The sequence below is a fragment of the Barbus barbus genome, assembly GCF_936440315.1.
Source record: "Barbus barbus genome assembly, chromosome: 6".
NCBI classification, from domain to species: Eukaryota; Metazoa; Chordata; class Actinopteri; order Cypriniformes; family Cyprinidae; genus Barbus; species Barbus barbus.
In genome coordinates this window covers 4,118,918-4,138,175 of record NC_136734.1, presented here as the reverse complement: position 1 = coordinate 4,138,175, position 19,258 = coordinate 4,118,918, and the positions used below count along the sequence as shown (strand labels likewise).

The 19,258-nt window shown below is 37.4% G+C and overlaps 2 protein-coding genes across 3 annotated transcripts in view; one reads left to right on the top strand and one right to left on the bottom strand.

Annotated features, from left to right (window-relative positions):
* The window catches only part of LOC306871476 (cyclin-G-associated kinase-like), a 37,638-nt gene extending 28,262 nt beyond the window's left edge, over positions 1–9,376 (top strand). For both annotated transcript variants that reach the window (XM_079419438.1, XM_079419437.1), the window contains 7 exons: positions 231–365; positions 586–726; positions 1,268–1,354; positions 1,456–1,716; positions 6,021–6,169; positions 6,274–6,450; positions 7,466–9,376. In XM_079419438.1, the coding sequence (XP_079275564.1) occupies positions 231–365; positions 586–726; positions 1,268–1,354; positions 1,456–1,716; positions 6,021–6,169; positions 6,274–6,450; positions 7,466–7,567 (1,052 nt within the window). In that variant the 3' untranslated portion in view covers positions 7,568–9,376. The remainder of the gene's footprint in view (positions 1–230; positions 366–585; positions 727–1,267; positions 1,355–1,455; positions 1,717–6,020; positions 6,170–6,273; positions 6,451–7,465) is intronic.
* A 5,504-nt stretch (positions 9,377–14,880) lies between these two features.
* Positions 14,881–19,158, bottom strand: LOC306871473 (UDP-glucuronosyltransferase 2A1-like). Its single transcript, XM_079419433.1, has 6 exons — positions 18,451–19,158; positions 18,064–18,212; positions 17,580–17,711; positions 17,295–17,382; positions 15,538–15,760; positions 14,881–15,387 (listed from the first exon to the last, which is right to left on the bottom strand). The coding sequence occupies exons 1-6, from the start codon at positions 19,154–19,156 to the stop codon at positions 15,105–15,107; spliced, it is 1,581 nt and encodes a 526-aa protein (XP_079275559.1). The 5' UTR covers positions 19,157–19,158; the 3' UTR covers positions 14,881–15,104.
* Positions 19,159–19,258: the final 100 nt, after the last annotated feature.

Here is a 19,258-nt window from a genome sequence, read left to right as displayed (position 1 = left end):
TATTGTACTTATATTTTTAAAATACCTAAATGTAGTTACATCTGTAATTAATTTCAGTAATTACATTTATAATTACTCTGTTGACCCATCCCTTACACCTTAACCCACCCTTAAAATATCACCTGGACATGTTCTTTGATGTTTCCCCAGTGTTCTTATTAATTAATTTATTTAACATTTTATGAGTGTGTTTTCAGTCGGTTTAAATTACACTGACTTTCTCTCTGTAGACTTCTTTGACCCCTTCGGTGTGGGGTCAGCCTCTTCAGGCTCCGATCCGTTTGGTGAACTCCTGGGGTCAGACAGTGCCAGTAGCGGCTTCAAAGCTCCAGCTCCTGCATCCAACTCCAGCCTCTTCAACCTCAGTGAGTTCTGCTCTGATATACATATAAATCAAAACAATACTATAACATACTATTCAGTATAATTTATTATTGTCTTAGTACTTAAAAGGACACAAAAATTGTGGCTAATGAGGATTTGTTTTTCAGTTAGTCCAAATTAATTTATTGTCAATTTTAATTATTTTAAATCTAAATAAACATTAGTTTACATCTGAAATATGTGTTTGAAATGTTATGTCAGATAAGTTAGCAAGCGAGACTCCGAAGATGACATCGTCAGCGAGTCAGCCTGATCTGTTAGGTGGCTGGGAAAACTGGAGCACAGGAGGAACCAGCACGACTACTAACATGACCACTGCTGCCAGCAAACCCACTATGAATGGTAATCAATCGGTCATTCAGACCAAACAGTTACTTGGTTTGGTTGCTAACGCTTTATAATAAGGTCTAATTTGTTATTATTACATACAATGTATTTTTGGCTATTGCTACAAATATACCCCAGTGCCTTAAGACTGGTTTTGTGGTCCAGGGTCACATATGTATAAAACTTTTTAAAGTATAAAGTGTATTTTTTTTTTTTTATGCCGCTGTCCGTCAGCGACTCTGCTGACCCACACTGTGCTGCGTTGTCACAGGAACTTCCCAGCTGAAGATAATGAGGAAATTATGTCTCTCCCTTTGCCAAGTGCATTCCAAACGACTACATATTGGCACGCACGTGCCCTACTCTCTCCAAAGTCCCCACTCCAAGGGGATAGGGATGATCACTTCCATTTGGAATTTGCCCCGTGAACCATTCGGTTCGATACGCGTACCGTTACACCCCTGTTTACTAGCCAATCAGATTTCGGTTTAATCATTAGACTGCTCATAAACCAGTTGCAGCAACTCATAAAGCATTTGATTTTGTGTTTGTGCAGCCTCAGGAGTCTCATCTTTCTCTAAGGCCAAATCGCAAAGCTTTGACCCCTTCGCAGACCTGGGCAACCTGGCCTCAACACTACCTGGTATGTTTTACTGTGTAAAATCTTTGTGTTCACTCTTTACCGGACTGCTTTCTCATATATCTCTCGTGTCACATAACTGACTAATGCTGATTTGTGTTTAGGTTCGTCCAGTGCTGGTTTCTCAGGCTCAGGTTTTAAAACGGCGCCCTCTGCAGGAATCCCTAAGAAGTCAGGTCAGCAGTGGCAGCAGACTCCTCGACCCTCCTCTGGCCCCAGCAAACCCTGGATGCCTCCAAACTCGGCGCCTAGACCGCAAGCCCAGCCCTCCAAACCTGGTACCCAACCGGCTAAGCCAAACTACAAACCTAGTTTCAGTGTCATCGGTGGACGAGAAGAGAGGGGGATCCGTGGGCCAGGCTTTGGTATGCTTTCACCAGTTTCAGAACAAATATGCAGGAAAAAAAAAATGCAACTATGTAAGGGAAGAAATAATTTGATCCCCTGCTGATTTTGTACATTTGCCCACTGACAAAGAAATGATCAGTCTATCATTTTAATGGTAGGTTTATTTGAACAGTGAGAGACAGAATAACAACAAAAAAAGTTATAAATTGATGTGCATTTTAATGAGTCAAATAAGTATTTGATCCCCTATCAAACAGCAAGATTTCTGGCTCCCAGATGTCTTTTATACAGGTAAGGAGCTGAGATTAGGAGCACTATCTTAAAGGGAGTTACCTGTATAAAAGACACCTGTCAACAGAAGCAATCAATCAGATTCCAAACTCTCCACCATGGCCAAGACCAAAGAGCTGTCCAAGGATGTCAGGGACAAGGTTGTAGACCTATACAAGGCTGGAATGGACTACAAGACCATCGCCAAGCAGCTTGGTGAGAAGGTGACAACAGTTGGTGCGATTATTCGCAATTTGAAGAAACAAAATAACTGTCAGTCTCCCTCGGTCTTGGGCTCCATGCAAGATCTCACCTCATGGAGTTTCAATGATGAGGAATCAGCCCAGAACTACATGGCAGCTGGGACCATAGTCACCAAGAAAACAATTGGTAACACACTACACAGTGAAAGACTGAAATCCTGCAGTGCCCGCAAGGTCCCCCTGCTCAAGAAAGCACATGACAGGCCCGTCTGAAGTTTGCCAATGATCCAGAGGAGAAATGGGTGAAGGTGTTGTGGTCAGATGAGACCAAAATCCAGGTCTTTGGCATCAACTCAACTCGCCGTGTTTGGAGGAGGAGGAATGCTGCCTATGACCCCAAGAACACCATCCCCACCGTCAAACGTGGAAGTGGAACCATTATGCTTTGGGGGTGTTCTTTTGCTAAGAGGAAAGGACAACTGCAACGCATCAAAGGGATGATGGACGGGGCCATGTACTGTCAGGGCCAGGGCATTGAAGCCAACCAGGGCATTGAAAATGGGTCGTGGCTTGGTATTAGTGTTGTCAAAAATATCGATATTTCGATAAATATCGATACTGAAATATCTGAACGGTACCAATATTAATTTCCCGAAGTATCGATACACCGATACTAGCCGAGCTGTCACTTTCACTTCTCTCCAAAGGCGCGTGGACAAGCACCACACGTGACCGCACTCGTCTCCTTCGCTCTGGTTAAATAGCAAAAGTGAAGTGAATAGAAAGATGACTGCTCTGGTTGTTAAAGAACACAGCAGGAGCGCTATCTGTAGGGATCTATGATCTCCGCGATGCAGAGAACGCGCACGGAATCCAGTCATAAAAACGGAATTTACAGTTTAACGCGGAATGTCACGGAATTTGTCAAAGTTTGGATGAATTAATCAAAAGTAGGTCATTACACTTAAATCAAATCGCGATATGGACTAGTATCTGTAAATATTAAGCTGCAAAAGTGGATTTAAATATGAATCCTGCATGTTCTGCGCGTCTCTGTGTGAATGTGCTGCACGTGCGGTTGTGTTTACTAATGTGGCGCTCGCGGTGATTTCAGCGTCTGCCAGTCTCAATGAGGACATAAATACATCAACAATATCTCCAGAATTGATCTGAAAGGCACTTTACGAGCATTTTACCATTTAATTTGAGTAAAACTAGCGTCATATCATACACACACAGAACTTTAGAAGTATTCACGGCAACCCGTCAAAATAAAAGTTCGGTTTAACTTAGCCTATTAAAGACCGTGTGCCAGAAATAGGCTATATTACTATTATTTAGTAGAATGTACATAATACTACTACTTACTACTACTGTTAATTTTTTTAAAAGAAATAATCACAAAATATTTTAATTTTAATAGTAAATCCCCTTCATTTGCCAAAAATGTAAATGTTTAATTTTCATTAATTCAAATATAAATTAATTAAAATTGTTTTATGCCTTCATCTGATATCCAGTAAAATTTAAATACACAACACAGAATTTCTGAGGGGGAAAACATTTCATAAGGCTACTGTAAGAATAAATAAAAAATGTTTGTATGCATTCAAATAATAGACATGCTAAAGCACAGAATTTGGTAACAATAAAACATAAGGTGAGACAAAAATAAAACATTTCATACGGCCCTAAATGTGTCATTTTTGTTACACTTTTAATAAATTAAATGTCAAATTGTATAATTTTCATGATTTTAATGAATTAGACATGCTTTTAGATTAATAGCATTTAATTTGACCATTAAAAAAAAAAAAGAGTCCAGAAAAATTAAAATGGAAAAAATTGAATGTCGAAAAAAATTAAACGGAATTTGGGGAAAAATAAAAGGGATTTCATAGGGCCCTATATCTGGAAATATTTTGGTTATGAAGCAAATGAGAATATCAACAAATAGAACTTTGGATTTTAATTAGTACATGTATTAGTAAACTTTAGTTTCAATTAACATTTAACTAAGATTAATAAAAGATTAATAAATAAATCAACAAATGCAGTACCTCAAGACATTTTTTTGTTCATGTAAAATATACCGCATGTTCTCGATTTGTTACATTTATCTTTAAATTAAAAAAATGACCCCCTTAATATTGTGGCAGTTTTTTTCACCGTGGTATCGAAAATGGTATCGAGTATCGATATTTTTCAAGGTATCGTATCGAAGTTAGAAATTGCAGTATCGTGACAACACTACTTGGTATTCTAGCATGACAATGACTCAAAACACACGGCCAAGGCAACAAAGGAGTAGCTCAAGAAGAAACACATTAAGGTCCTGGAGTGGCCTAGCCAGTCTCCAGACCTTAATCCCATAGAAAATCTGTGAAGGGAGCTGAAGGTTCGAGTTGCCAAACGTCAGCCTCAAAACCTTAATGACTTGGAGAGGATCTGCAGGAAGGGGACAAAATCCCTCCTGAGATGTGTGCAAACCTGGTAGCCAACTACAAGAAACGTCTGGCCTCTGTGATTGCCAACAAGGGTTTTGCCACCAAGTACTAAGTCATGTTTTGCGAAGGGGTCAAATACTTATTTAACTCGTTAAAATTAAAATGCAAATCAATTTATAACTTTTTTTTTTTTATGTGTTTTTCTGAATTTTTTTGTTGTTATTTTGTCTCTCACTATTCAAATAAACTTACCATTAAAATTTTAGACCAGTGTTACTCATTGCACAGCTCGCGAGCCTAATTATTTCCTCACTTTATAGATATGTTTCAGTCAGGTGCATTTCCTCCAAGGAGCCAGTGCCTCCTCAACAAATTGAATGTAAAAAAACAAAAACAAAAAACATTTAATATGACATTTAAATAGTCATGTGAGAGGAGGCACTGCCGCCATTGTGCTATGATTGGCCTATCACACTTTTCACCCCATAAATCTCGCTTCTTGTTTTCTTGCGCATTCTGCATCCACAAATGAATCTGAATGAACAAATAATGGTGTTAATGGGGAGATTAATTAAAAAGCAAGTAAACAACTCATCCACTTAGATATCAGGGCTTTGTCACATCAAAATCCAACCTTAAATGACTTGAAAAGACGATCTGTGAGGTTTTTTTAGTGTGTAATCATCTCCATGTCTGTGGTCATCAGGACACCTGCAGTGTCCAGTGTACTGAGCTTTGAGGACTAATGATCCAAAAATAAGATGACTTCTAAAAAGCAAATAAAATATAGATGTAATCTGATATTTGTTACTGCATGCTTATAGTTATTATTTTGGAACACCACTGGTTTCAGACATCTGATTGTCAGTATTAAAGCTTTAAAATAGTATATTTCTGATCAAGATTAATAGTATGTTTCTGATCAAGATTAAGTCAGCCTCTCATGGTGACTAAATACAATTATTATCATGGACTGTTTTGTGTATTTATGATTCATTAAAGGGATAATTCACCAAAAACATTATTTACTTACCATCAAGTTGTTCCAAACCCGTATGAGCTTCTGTTGAACACAAAAGGAGATAATTTGAAGAATGTTGGTAACCAAACAGTTGATGGTAGCCATAGTATTCATAGAGAATTTTTTCCATACTATGTCAGCCACCAAGTCGGTGGCTGCTTTCAGCTGTTTAGTCAGCAATATTCTGCAAAATATCTTTTATGTTCAACAGAAAAAAGAAACTCATACAGGTTTGGAACAATTTGAGAGCGAGTAAATGATGACAGAATTTTCATTTTTGGGTGAACTATCCCTTTAATGCATTGCAGCCATATATGTGTTGTGGTTGTTATTGTCTGTTTTTAATTGTGCTATATTGTTTGTTTGTTTGTGTCCTTTAGGTCCAAAGCCCAAAGTGAAACAAGATGACTTTGAGGATCTGTTATCAACACAGGGTTTTGGCTCCAAACCAGACAAGAAGATGCCCAGAACTATTGCTGCGATGAGGAAGCAGGAGCTGTCTAAAGACATGGACCCTCTCAAACTTCAGGTATGACTGTTTTGCAGAATTTACAAGTTTTTTTTTTTTTTTCAAGAACATATGTACATGTAAATGTGCTTTGGGCTCGATGATGATGAAGGTTCGTATGTTAGATCTTAGATTGGATCGAGGGGAAGGAGAGGAACATCAGAGCGCTGCTCTCCACGCTGCACACGGTCCTGTGGGAGGGAGAGAGCCGCTGGAAACCCGTCACCATGGCAGATCTGGTCACACCTGATCAAGTGAAGAAGGTCTACAGGAAGGCTGTGCTTGTTGTGCACCCAGACAAGGTATGAAAGATTTATATTCACATATTTACAAATTGTGTAAACCGTTTTTGAACCAATAAATCGATATTTTCTAAAGTCAACATGAAAAAGGGCTTAATTGACCTTTAAGTTTTACTGTACACGGTTTGTCAGAGCATTTTTGAAAATAATTTCATTTTTTCTTAAAAATGTAAAAACTTGGCCTCTAAAAAAATAGTTTCTGCTGATAACTAAGGCTATGCAGATGGAGAAAATCTGTATAATCAATAATACCACAGTCTAATACAATCCAGTCAATTTAAGTAATGTTTGTTGTATGTATTTATTTGTGTATTTGTTTTTATCATTTGATATTTATTTATTTTTTTAATTATTTATTGTTTTCCTTGCAGACATGAGAATTTGGGGGGATGTTTTATTCAAGAAAATATTTACTTTTTATATATTTTTTAATATATTGAACAATATTTTAATTAATCAAAACAACATATAAATAAATACAACTTTTTATTGTCAGTAATTCAAATATTGATTCATATTAATCAAAGAATAAAATAAAAAGTTTATTGTATGTAATGATATATTTAGTTGTTTAGGTATTTATGTTTATTATATATTTGGTTATGTTTTTATTAATTTATTTATGTTTATTTGTGTTTTATTATTTAGAAATTATTTATTTTGTTTTAATTTCAAACATGAGAATTTTGGGGGGATTTTTTTAAGAACATATATATTATTAATAAAATATATTAATTATTAATTAAAAAATATGAATAAACATTACAAATATGTATCGATAGTTAAAATTATTGGGGGGGGGGGGGGTATTTGTATTAAAGTATTTTTTAAAACCCAGTGTAAGTAATGAAAGTCCAAAAATCTAAATAACGATTCATCCATCCATATGCATGTATATGAATTATTAAGAAAATAAATAGGGTCATGTCTGATTTAATTTTGACTTAAATTAAGTGCTGAAGATTTATAATATGGATCTATGAAGAAATACCAGTTTTTTTTTCTGGTCTTCCAGGCTACAGGTCAGCCGTACGAGCAGTATGCTAAAATGATCTTCATGGAGCTGAGCGATGCCTGGTCCGAGTTTGAGAACCAAGGAGCCAAAGCCCTGTTCTAAGCATGCTCAGTGAGCGTCTGCCAGGAACGGGAGGCCCCCTATAGGCAGCCTGAGGCACAGCGCTCGCTCGCTCTCTCCATACACACAGACACACGGCTCTGAGAGAGTCTGACAGTGAGACAGATCAATCCGATAAGGAAAACAGACCTCTTTCTGCTTGAGGAACAGTCTAACCTCTTCCTGAACTCTAGAGTGAAACCTGTGGCGCTGGATCTCTCCTCCTTCAAAAGGGGAACATGCTAGCATCCTTTTGGCATTTGTAGATGATGAAAAACCATGCGCACACACACCAACACCTGACTCTGTGTCTTGCACTTCGAAAGCGCTCCAAAACAGATGGTTTCTGGGATGAAGACGAAATGATTATCGCTGATCTTTTTCCATGTCATTCTATGCATCACACTATTGTTTTCACTTTTTTTGTTTTTCAATCAGTGTGGCTTGTCACATACTGATGTAAATAGTCACTCGACTCATGTGTGTGTGTTTGAGGGGTGGATCATGTTCATATGAAGCTAAAGCAGAGGCTTTTGATCACTTTCACTTCAGTCGTGTCATGTTTTCACGGATCTCTAGTGTTAATTCTCTCCAGGCACCTCGTGGGAAGGTGTGTTTGTGTATGTGTGTGTTCAGGGCTCAATTTCTGCAATCCAAAGGGTATTTCAGTGACCGAAAACAAACGTAACCAACAAAATGTGAGCTTTCCATTTTTTTTTTTTTTTATCTCAAGCACCAATCAGAAATGTCTGTCTTATTTATTGTTCTGAAAGCTGTACATGGCTAATTCATGGATATAAAAAGGACTAAAATAACAAATTTATTGTAAACGGTGGAACAAACAAGCTAAGCATTTTGCAAAACTAAATCATTCCAAAGCATCTACTAATATGAATGTGCTTTTTAAGATTATTGCTGGAATGTAACTTTTTGTACCATTATCCTTTTTTCCACAATATTTAATTTTTTTGGTTTCCATAAACTCTTAATAATGACACTAGAAAGTTTGCACCAATCCCTCAGGACATCAGGCCAAATTCAGTGTCCGATTAAAAAAAAAAAAAAAGTCAGATCAAACTTTATAGACCATGAAGTGAGGGTGGAAATTAGTGCTGTTTTTATAAATAGACCTAGAGTTTGAAATATTTCAACTTTTAAAAAAAATCAAGGACTGGAAGAAAATGCTGATTCGTAAAGACTTTGCGAGTCGAGTTCTGTAACCTGCTGTATATCTGCCATTATTCATGTATGATGCTTGGAGGCGATACGGTCGGACTAAACAAAACCAAATCCTTCATCGGTGTTACCGGTTTCTGACCAAAAACAGTTGCAGTTAAAGGGACTGAGGGGCTGGTTCAGATTGTTGGTTCAGTGTTTTGAGTGACTTTGGAAATATTTTGGCTTATTCACCCTCCACCAAAGTCATAAACGATCATAAATGTTTCAAAATGGTATGTGGCATTTGTGTTCAAAATCTTTATTCGATGCATAATTAGCAAATATGTTGAATGGGCTCTAATTGAAATGAATGACTTAATTTAGTCTAAATAAATTTATTCTTATTCTGTGAATATATACTTATCTTCCCCAAGAAATGACCAATGCTGCTGCATTTTGGTGGAGCGTGAATATCTTTTAATAAGACACATTTTCACTCTTTTTGCCCACTCCGCTTTCCTTTGGATGTGAAGCTAGTGTTTCTCACCGGCTGTCTCCTGCAGTGGAGAACAAACTCATAACACCACTGTCTTAAAGATATTTTTGTCAGATTTTCTTTTGTCAGATTTTGACCAATAAACCATAATCATGGTTTGTGTTTAGACTGTCTTTTTTTATTTTCTCTCTCACTGTCTTTAATATTAGTCATTCTCGTTTTAGTGCCATGTTTAGAAAAAAAAAATCACCTAATGATATGTAAATTTACGTAAAAATAAGAAAAAATTAATGTAAAAGAAATTACGTCTGCAAATATGGCAATGTTATTTTCTTTAAAGTATGCCACCTTAAGGTATTTGTCACATTTGTCATTCAGATGATGTTATATTTGAAATGTGACCCTGGCTGGAGCACAAAACCAGTCTTAAGTCGCTGGGGTGTATTTATAGCAATAGCCAACAATACATTGTATGGGTCAACATTTCTTTTATGCCAAAAATCATTAGGTTATTAAGTAAAGATCATGTTCCATGAAGATATTTTGTAAATTTCCTACTGTAAATATAACAAAACGTAATTTTTTGATTATACATTGCTAAGAATTTCAACGATTTTCTCAATATTTCGATTTTTTTGCACCCTCCGATTACAGATTTTTAAATAGTTGCATCTCGGCCAAATATTGTCCGAACCTAGCAAACCATAGATCAATGGAAATATTATTTATTCAGCTTTCTGATGTATAAATCTCAATTTAAAATGTATATATTTAACCATTGACCATTACTGACCGCAAGTGATCTGTATTTCAATACTACTTCAAGTCTACTGCATTCAGTCGAGTTCTAAATAGTATGGAGTGCGCTAGTGTATACTCGTGTGGTCTCAGTTTCACGCAGATCTGTGACATCATCATTGACCTCATCGTCAAAACATAATACAACAGTCCAGGGTAAGTGACGAGTCCTTTAGCAAAGTCATTGTTCTTATTGCTTTTATGTTTGTAGAGACCTCAATCAAAATACATTTTCATTTCAAGTTTGAATCTTAAAAAAAGAGGTTTGCATTTAGAAAATTTACATTTATGAATATGATATTTAGCTATTTTTTCACATTCATGAAAACCAAAAATGACATTTCTATAAGTAAACTCAAAAGTAGGATTCAAATAACATTTGATAAAGTCAAGAATGTCACACCAAAACGATGTTGTGTAAGACTTAGTTCACACTGCAGGCTAAAGTGGTCCAAATCTGCCTTTTTTGCCCAAATGTGACCCATATCTGATTTTCTTATGACAGTCTGAACAGCACAAATCCGATTTTTTCAAATCAGGCCCAGGCCACTTTCACATGTGGTCCTAAATCGGATACAAATCTGATGTTTTGCGATGCGACTTCAGTCTGAACGGCCGTGTCGCATTTCATGCGATTTTTACGTCATTGAAATGCCACAGCACAGACGTCACAAATCTGCACTGGAGGAGGCGGGAAGATTAAAATCACAATGGCAGACAATATATAGACAATAATATCACTTGGTTATTTAGGCTCCGATTGCACATTAACTTAAAAATTGCTAAACACACGCTAACACGAGCAGCATCCATTTTTATTTCCACAAACACAGTGCGCTGCATCTGTCGTCACGTCTTCTGCGCATGCGGGTCACTTCAGGGTCGTATACGGTTCACACATGAGACTGATGGCAGTCGCATTTAAATGACAATGTGAACAACAGCACAAAAAAATTCGATCTGAGCATTAAGTCCTGCAGTGTGAACTAAGTCTAAGAGCAATTCCAGAATAAATGCAAAAAAGTTTCATTGTTTTCTAAACAGAAAGAACAGTTGGTATTAATATAATTTTTAAGTCTTTTAAGAGAGCACTTATCCGGGTAAATTCTATGAATCAATTTAAATGCAATTTTTCTCATTTTGTTAGTAATTAAATATTTGTGAGGTAATGACCAAACTTTCTTCCAGGGAATATCACTTACTAAAGCATTCCAATAAGAGATTACATTAGGCACAGAAATAGACTCCATCTGAAACAAAACTCTAATTTTCTTATGGTTTTTTGACTTGGATGACGAAAGGCACTGTTTTCCAACAAATGTTTTACAAAGATCCACTGAGTGACATGAGATTGGAAAAGAAAGACCTCTAAAAAGCAGGAGAACTTCATGTGGCACGGCATCAGCAACAATTGCAAACTCTTTCGGACTAACAGGAATTCCATGCTTAGCTACCCCTCAATCACTCTCACTACGGCAAACCTTACTGATGATGACGCAATCTCTCTCGGGTACGACACGCTTCCTTATATCCTTATTCCTTCCGCTGTTAAATAGCAAACAGAGTCATGAATTTTTTTTTAATTTAGGCTTGTATTTTGTTTCAGCCCATTTGACACTTTTCAGCTCATTTTCACACACATTTCGGCACTTTTCCTATTTATATTAGTATTTTTAAATACATTTTTAACAAATTATAATAATACAACCCCAATAAATCGTTCTGAGGGATCCACTCATAGATTCTAGTGTTTTCACCAAGAGTATCTGGCTTCTCTCCATCATATCGCCATAAAACCTGCAACACATTTACACAACCACACTCTCAACTGATCACCAGAGGGCAAAGAGATTATAGAGAATCACTACCTCAGTAATTGTGGATGGTTCATAGAAAATTGTGACAAAATTAATCTTGATAAAACTCATTTAACATGTCCTACACATAACAAGACATCATGAACTTAAGGTGTGATAAAGTGAATTTACATATATTTTTGTAAAATCTGAAATATGTTAATGCAGGTAAAATTCACTGCAGCTTACAAATAAAATAATGGCACAAAAACAATTGCTGAATCTTCAACCTTTAAACAAGTTTTTGTGCAGAGTATTTAAAAACATGCTTCACACATCTTGCATCTGCAGCACACAAGCTTCACATTTGCACAATTGCAACAGCCAAGGACATACAGTACTCAACATTTGAGGTGGATCAAAATCTTTCATCAAAGTTGTCCTAAAACAAAAACAACACCCATTCTTATCTTAGGACAACTTTGAACTTTTTTGATCCACTTCAAATGTTGATTACTGCCTGAGCTGTAATTGCCAAATGATTAATTAGTCTGGAACCGCAGGAAAATTAAAGTATGACAATTTTGAAGTATGTTATGACACAATGTGCAACTATCCTGAGCAGTGATGTAAAATACATAAGAGCACTTTCAAGATGAAAAAATAATAGCATAAAGGTTTGGAAAGACATGACGGTGAGTAAATAATCAGTTTTAATTTTTTTCAAAACAGCTATTAAAATAAAATTAAATGCTTGCAAAAATGTGTTTCTTATTCTGTACATACAAAATGTGTTTGTAGTGTTTGAAGCAATGTTTTGGGTTTGAGTTGAGCTCTATCAACATAACCTCTGGCTTTATGTTACCACAGAAAATCATTTCAATTTGATAAAACAAAATGCGTTTATAGCAGGGCACTTAAAATAGTAAATAATCATGCACTTGTCACAAAATTTGCAGTGCAACCTGCTGTTCTGGGCCTGTGATATGGGTTTGGAGTGAGAAAATAATGACAGAATATTCGTTCGTAGGTGAACTAGCTTCAGAACTTTCCTTTAACTCACCTAAATATTCAGTGTAGTAGTTGTCAAATCTTTTCAAGCCAAAAATCTAGAGAAAGGTAAAGCAGCATATTGATGATTCGCTCTTTAAAGTTCATCTTGTCCATGAGTTTACTCATTGTTGCAGGAACAAATGAAGGTGGAGCTGGTATCTGACCACACATGGAAAGTGTAAACTAAGGGAACGTTCAGCTCTTCAGACACAATATCTCTGCACGGGAAGAGCGGATCTGACAGAACAATGTCAAACTTTCCATTCCGCAATTTATCCATCGAGATTTGAGAATGCCGTCACAGTGTTACAGATTCGTATCCTGAATAACGGAACCAAACTTGTAGACTTTCATTAGAATCTGTAGTAAGTTTAACTGATCGGTCTCATGCACTGAGAAATAAACTAATTCCTCAATGAAGTCTCGCATCTCCTGTTCACCCATGGACACGTTAAAGGGCTGGTAGGATTTCAGGTTTCATGAAGAGAGAGATATTTGGCACCAGCACTGTGACATTGTGTCCCAGTGACTGCCCTCAGTAAACCAAACAATTCCCACATTTTCCAGGACCTAACACAGTCAGCAGAGAAAGAAAAGACTACGAGACTCATGGTTGATAGCGTGAGAGATCATTAGTGTCCTGTCTCAACTACTGCCTGGATTAATAACTAACCAGTGCAAAGTCATAGCATTTATATGTCAATAAAGTATATGGGTTTCGAAACGAATCTTTTGTTTTGATCTAGTGGTTCGGGCGCGTATCAAACTGCAAATATCGCGTGATATCAGGAAATGGTTGGCCCCTAGGGAGAGAACTCAAGCCATGAACATCTCTAATCTCGGATACATTTAGTTATAAAGCTGTAGACTTTTTTTATTATTTGTTACACATTTGTATAATAGAGGAAGAGTACTAGTCATTCCCTGCGTCCCAATGTGCATACTATCTACCCTATCTGCCCTAAATAGTATTGAAATGACTATATCACATAGAATTTAGGATGGATAGTGTGCACACTGGGACGCAGGCATTGTGTTTTACTGACTACCTTCAGTAAAACACAAAAGAAATCCTACAAATTAGTTGTGACAAATAAAACACTAACTAACGTCTTTTGCATGTTTAGTGTGAGTATACAGGAGTTTGTCATAGCACTCACATGTATAATCGGTAAACGAGTGTGGCATTTTAGTGCTTTCCAGAGAAAAACAAGACATGTTAATATGCATGTTTGGGCTGAGTTTTCGTTGCATTTACACTGTTTTTGGCCAGCAGGTGTCACAAGTGTTTTGTGTTTCCAGAGCTTTGAAACAGTTTCTCCCATCACTAGGTAAAACAAGGACATACAACATAGTGTTTGATTAGGACACATGTGGGAGAATTTTTTTTATTATATATATATATATATATAATAATAATAATAATAATTCATTACATTTATATAGCGCTTTTCTGCTTTTCTAAGCACTCAAAGCGCTCTACATTGTGAGGGGGATGTCTCCTCATCCACCACCAGTGTGCAGCATCCACCTGGATGATGCGACGGCAGCCATAGTGCGCCAGAACGCCCACCACACACCAGCTTACTGGTGGAGAGGAGACAGAGTGATGAAGCCAATCAATGTAAGGGGATGATTAGGAGGCCATGATGGTCAGAGACCAATGGGAAATTTGGCCAGGATGCCGAGGTCACACCTTTACTCTTGGAGAAAGACATTCTGGGATTTTTAATGACCACAGAGAGTCAGGACCTCGGTTTAACGTCTCATCCGAAAGACGGTGCTTTTTGACAGTATAGTGTCCCCGTCACTATACTGGGGCGTTAGGACCCACACAGACCGCAGGGTGAGCACCCCTTGCTGGCCTCACTAACACCTCTTCCAACAGCAACCTAGTTTTCCCAGGAGGTCTCCCATCCAGGTACTGACCAGGCTCAACCCTGCTTGGCTTCAGTGGGCAACCATATATATATATATATATATATATATATATATAGTAAATGTTATGTACGAACAGTACTGTGTGTAGTTCACATTGTAGAACAAAACGTCAAAGTATTGTCAAATTATGTTTACCACCTTATTTTACTTATAAATTTAAAACCCCATGGGAAAATCACAACCTATGGCGAATTTTACTGATATTAAAAGTCATACATTCAATATGTAAATAATTTCAAAACGAGTACAAATTATTGATACATCATACAGACATATTCAAAGCAAGGAAAAGGCTTCATCACTCTTTTTTGCTTTTCCTCTTTGATCTAAAACAGCAACGCATTATGAAGAATCTGCACATTTTAAAGAAGGCGTAGAGAACTACAGTCAGGATAGCGATGAGAAAAGCGAACACATCCAGACAGTGGTACTGGTACCAGGTAAGGTTGTGGGCCTCGACACGCAGGTGTTTAGCGCCTTTATTGCGCATGACAAACTCAATCCAGAACATAGCCTCATCCAAAGGCTTTATTGGTCTGTCATGATGAATCCTGGACAAACGCATAGCATTCTCTTTATACCTGAGGAAATGAAGACAAATACTGTTATATGTCTGTGTATGCTGAGTGTAGTGCATTTGAGAACAAAGAGCCCTCAAAATATCTAGACTGAAGTCCAGAGTCCTGTTATGCACTGACACCACTGTAAATCTGATGATATGAGTGACTTACGAGGGGTCATTAATGATGGTATTGAGTCCATCCACCAGGTCTTGCGGCTGCGTTGTCTTGATGTTGTCCATGATAACAGCAGCACCTTTGGCCTTCATATGAACCAAATTATCAGTCTGGTCACCAAATAAAGGGATTCCGACCATTGGAACGCCATGATATATAGCCTCATATATGCCATTAGTGCCTCCATGAGTGATGAATGCTCTCGTTTTGGGGTGACCTGAATCAGGAGACAAACAAAGATAAATACACAAATCAAAAGCAAAAGTCATTAAGGCTGAAAATAGAAGTATACAGACTAAAAATAGTGAAATACATACTCAAAAGTATAGCCACAAGACTTTTTTTTATGTAAACAGATCATTTAAACTTTTTTTAATCATCGTTTTATATATTTTTATTTAAAAATTAAAAATATAATTTTAGGTTTTTAAAGGGGACATCAGATGCCCATTTTCCACAAGCTGGTATGATTCTTTTTTAGGGTCTTCATGAAAAGTCTGTACATACTTTGGTTCAAATTTCTCAATGGTAAAAACACCCTTTTTACATTGTCAAAAACAGCTCTGTTCACAGCGACACGTTTCAGTGCATGTCCCTTTAAATGCTAATGAGCTCTGCTCACCCCGCCCCTCTCTTTCATGGGGTAAGGAGCCGTTCTCTAGACTGTCAGTGTTGCCAAAGTTCGATAATTATCTTATTTGTATGATAATTTTGACCTCTGTACGATCAATAATGAAAAAAATCCAATAATGTACGATAATTTTAGAATTTTGTGACACTTCAAATGATGGTTGTTTTAATCATAGAGCGCCTTAGATTAGATTAGAGCTTTAATAATGAGTAGCTTCTTCTACTCATTGATCGTGCACACCTCAAAATGTGTTAAAAATGTGGGAGGGTGCCCTGCTTTTAAGACAAGCACTATGTTGTGGTCCATGACACCATCAAATCTGTACTGCAAAAGGAACCCCTTCCTCAACATCTGGCAACACGCAGGCGTCCAATGACAGCGACTCAGAAGTGGAGTTTGGACCTTAATGTAGCCTAGTTATTTATCTACTGTGGTGATTTGCAGGTCATGTCAAAAAGTTGTTGGTAGATAAATAGCGGTTTTCTGTTCGTATATTCTTCCAAATATGATCATTTTGAGCTTCTGGTACGATACTTGGACATTTCCAATCTGGCAACACTGGAGGCTGTAAGCTTTAGCCGTGGAACTTGCTAACTGGCACATTAATAGGAAAGGCAATTTGCAAAGATTCATAAAAAACTTATACTAACTTCTTCATTAGGTGAAGCTGGATCACGAATAATTTGCGCGAACATAGATGCATTTAGATAGATCGGGGGCGCATTCCCTTCAAAAACAAAAGTAATCCACTGCGTCTTCAGCGGCTCAGTTGTCGGCAGTAAATGACGACTGCTATGCACATTATTACATCCAACAACAAAATCCCTCAATCGCTTAGGATTCATTCTTGTCTATGCCTACTCCGGTGTCCAAACAATGGCAGACTGATGACAGCGCACTCAGGGTGGGTCTAAGGTTAAACACCAGTGTCAATCAACAATCATGGGAGCAGCCTGGGTCTGTGTGTTGTCACTGAGGGGATTTTTTTTTTATCATTGTTGGGTAATTGTGTACACACACTGCCAACACACATTTATGTTCAAACACCATGTAAACGTGAATTTAGCATGTGATGTCCCATTTTTTAAACTAGTATCCAATCACAAATTCTAAAACAAACCCAATAAGTCATTCTGAGGGATCCATTTATAGATTTTGGTGTTTGCACCAAGAGTATCGGGTTTCTCTCCACTGTATCGCCATAAAACCTGCAACATATTAAATCAATCTCTTAACTGATCAACGTATAATGACAAAGAGATAACAGAGAATCACTACCTCAGTAAATGTGGATGTTCACACTGAATTGTGACTAAATTACTTTCCCTCATTCCAATCACATAAAGAAGCAGTGCTTATGCAGTCATGATATATGTATGAAAAAGATGAAACAATGGCCATTTACCTTCTGTGGAATCTGTGCCAGTGCAGAGGCGATCTTATTGCTCGTCTCTTTGGGCATTTTGTCTATCATAGACCCCAGAGTGAAGATCACAATCCCATCATCCCCTGAGCTCTGTACAAACTTCTCCATGTCCTACACATAAGAAGACATCATGAACTTATGGTGTGAAAAATGACTACATAATACATTTTCTGCAAAATTTGCTGCGACACGTACAATTCAGAACTGAATTCATCGCAGCTTTAAAAGTAATGGCGATACTAACATTAAAGCAGTTATTAAATTGGTTCAGAAATGCTGAAATACCAAGGTAACTGAACTGACTCCATTTAGACTGGTCACTGATCATCTAACTCACTGAAATTATTTTTAGTGTAATAATAACTCCTTATGGACCTGTAGGTGTGTTTTATGAAATTCAGTTCTGCTTTTTTTCTTATTAGCAGCAAAATAGGTAGAATTAAAAAAACAAAGACAGATGCACCTTGGGTAATGGCTTGGCAGGGGTGCAGTGAAGGCCTCCAACGTATTTGAAGTTGGGCAGGAATGGCCGTGGAAACTCAAAATCCCAGTAGGTTCTGATTAACCAGATATCAGCTTTACCCATCATCTCACAATAGGAAGTGGGTCGCCCTGGAATGAAAGATGATTTTAAACAACTAAATTGCAGTTTTTAGGTGTAAATCCCCCATGCTCCCGAAGTGTATTCACATCAGCAAGGTGTGATTATGGCAAATGTCAGTGTACACTGATCACACTGATTTTGTGTAGCAACAGAACCTGCTGTTTCAGGCCAACAAATTACTATCCCATTGGTTTAAAATTATATTAGGTGACAATTGATTTGTCGATGAACCTTCCGTTAACTCACCGAAATATTCAGTGTAATAGTTGTCCAATCTTTTCCAGACAATAATGCTAAAAGAATCTAGAGACAGGTAGAAGAGCATATTGATGATTCGCTCTGTGAAGCTCATCTTGTCCGTGAGTTTACTCATGGCTCCAGGAACAAATGATGGTGGAGCTGGTATCTGACCACACATTCGCTCTACAGCATGAGCGATGGAGAATCGAAAAGTATAAACCAAGGGAACGTTCAGCTCTTCAGCCACAATATCGCTGCATGGGTATATAGGATCTGTCAGAACAACATCAAACTTTCTACTCCGCAATTTATCCATCAACTCTGGTGATTTCAGAATGCCGTCACAGTATGACAAGCCTATATCCTGATGTTTGGAAGCAAACTCGTAGAATTTCATCTGAATCTGCAGTAAGTTTAACTGATCTGCTTCGTACACTGAGAAATTAAGAAATTCGTCAAGGAAGTTTTGCATGTCCTGTGCAGTCGTGGACACATTGAAGTGCTGGAAGGAGAAGCGATCCGATTCTTTCACTTTCATGAAGAGAGCGCCATCTGGCACCAGCACTGTGACATTATGTCCCCTGTCAATCAATGTTTCCAACACGATCTTAAGATTGATCCAGTGACTGCCCTCAGTATACCAAACTAAAACATTCCCACATTTTCCAGGACCGAACACAGTGAGCAGAGAAAGAAAACAGACGAGTCTCATGGTTGCCAGATAGACTGTGAGATCACCTGCGTCCAGCCTCAACATGTACTGCCTGGTGTATAATTATTAACCTAGTATATAGATTTTAACTAGTCATGGCAC

Coding starts and splice junctions, on each gene's coding strand:
- LOC306871473 (XM_079419433.1), bottom strand. CDS start 19,156: ATGAGACTCGTCTGTTTTCTTTCTCTGCTCACTGTGTTCGGTCCTGGA. Junction 18,213..18,450: donor CTATTACACTGAATATTTCG/GTGAGTTAACGG, acceptor CTTTCATTCCAG/GGCGACCCACTTCCTATTGT. Junction 17,383..17,579: donor TGGCACAGATTCCACAGAAG/GTAAATGGCCAT, acceptor AATATGTTGCAG/GTTTTATGGCGATACAGTGG.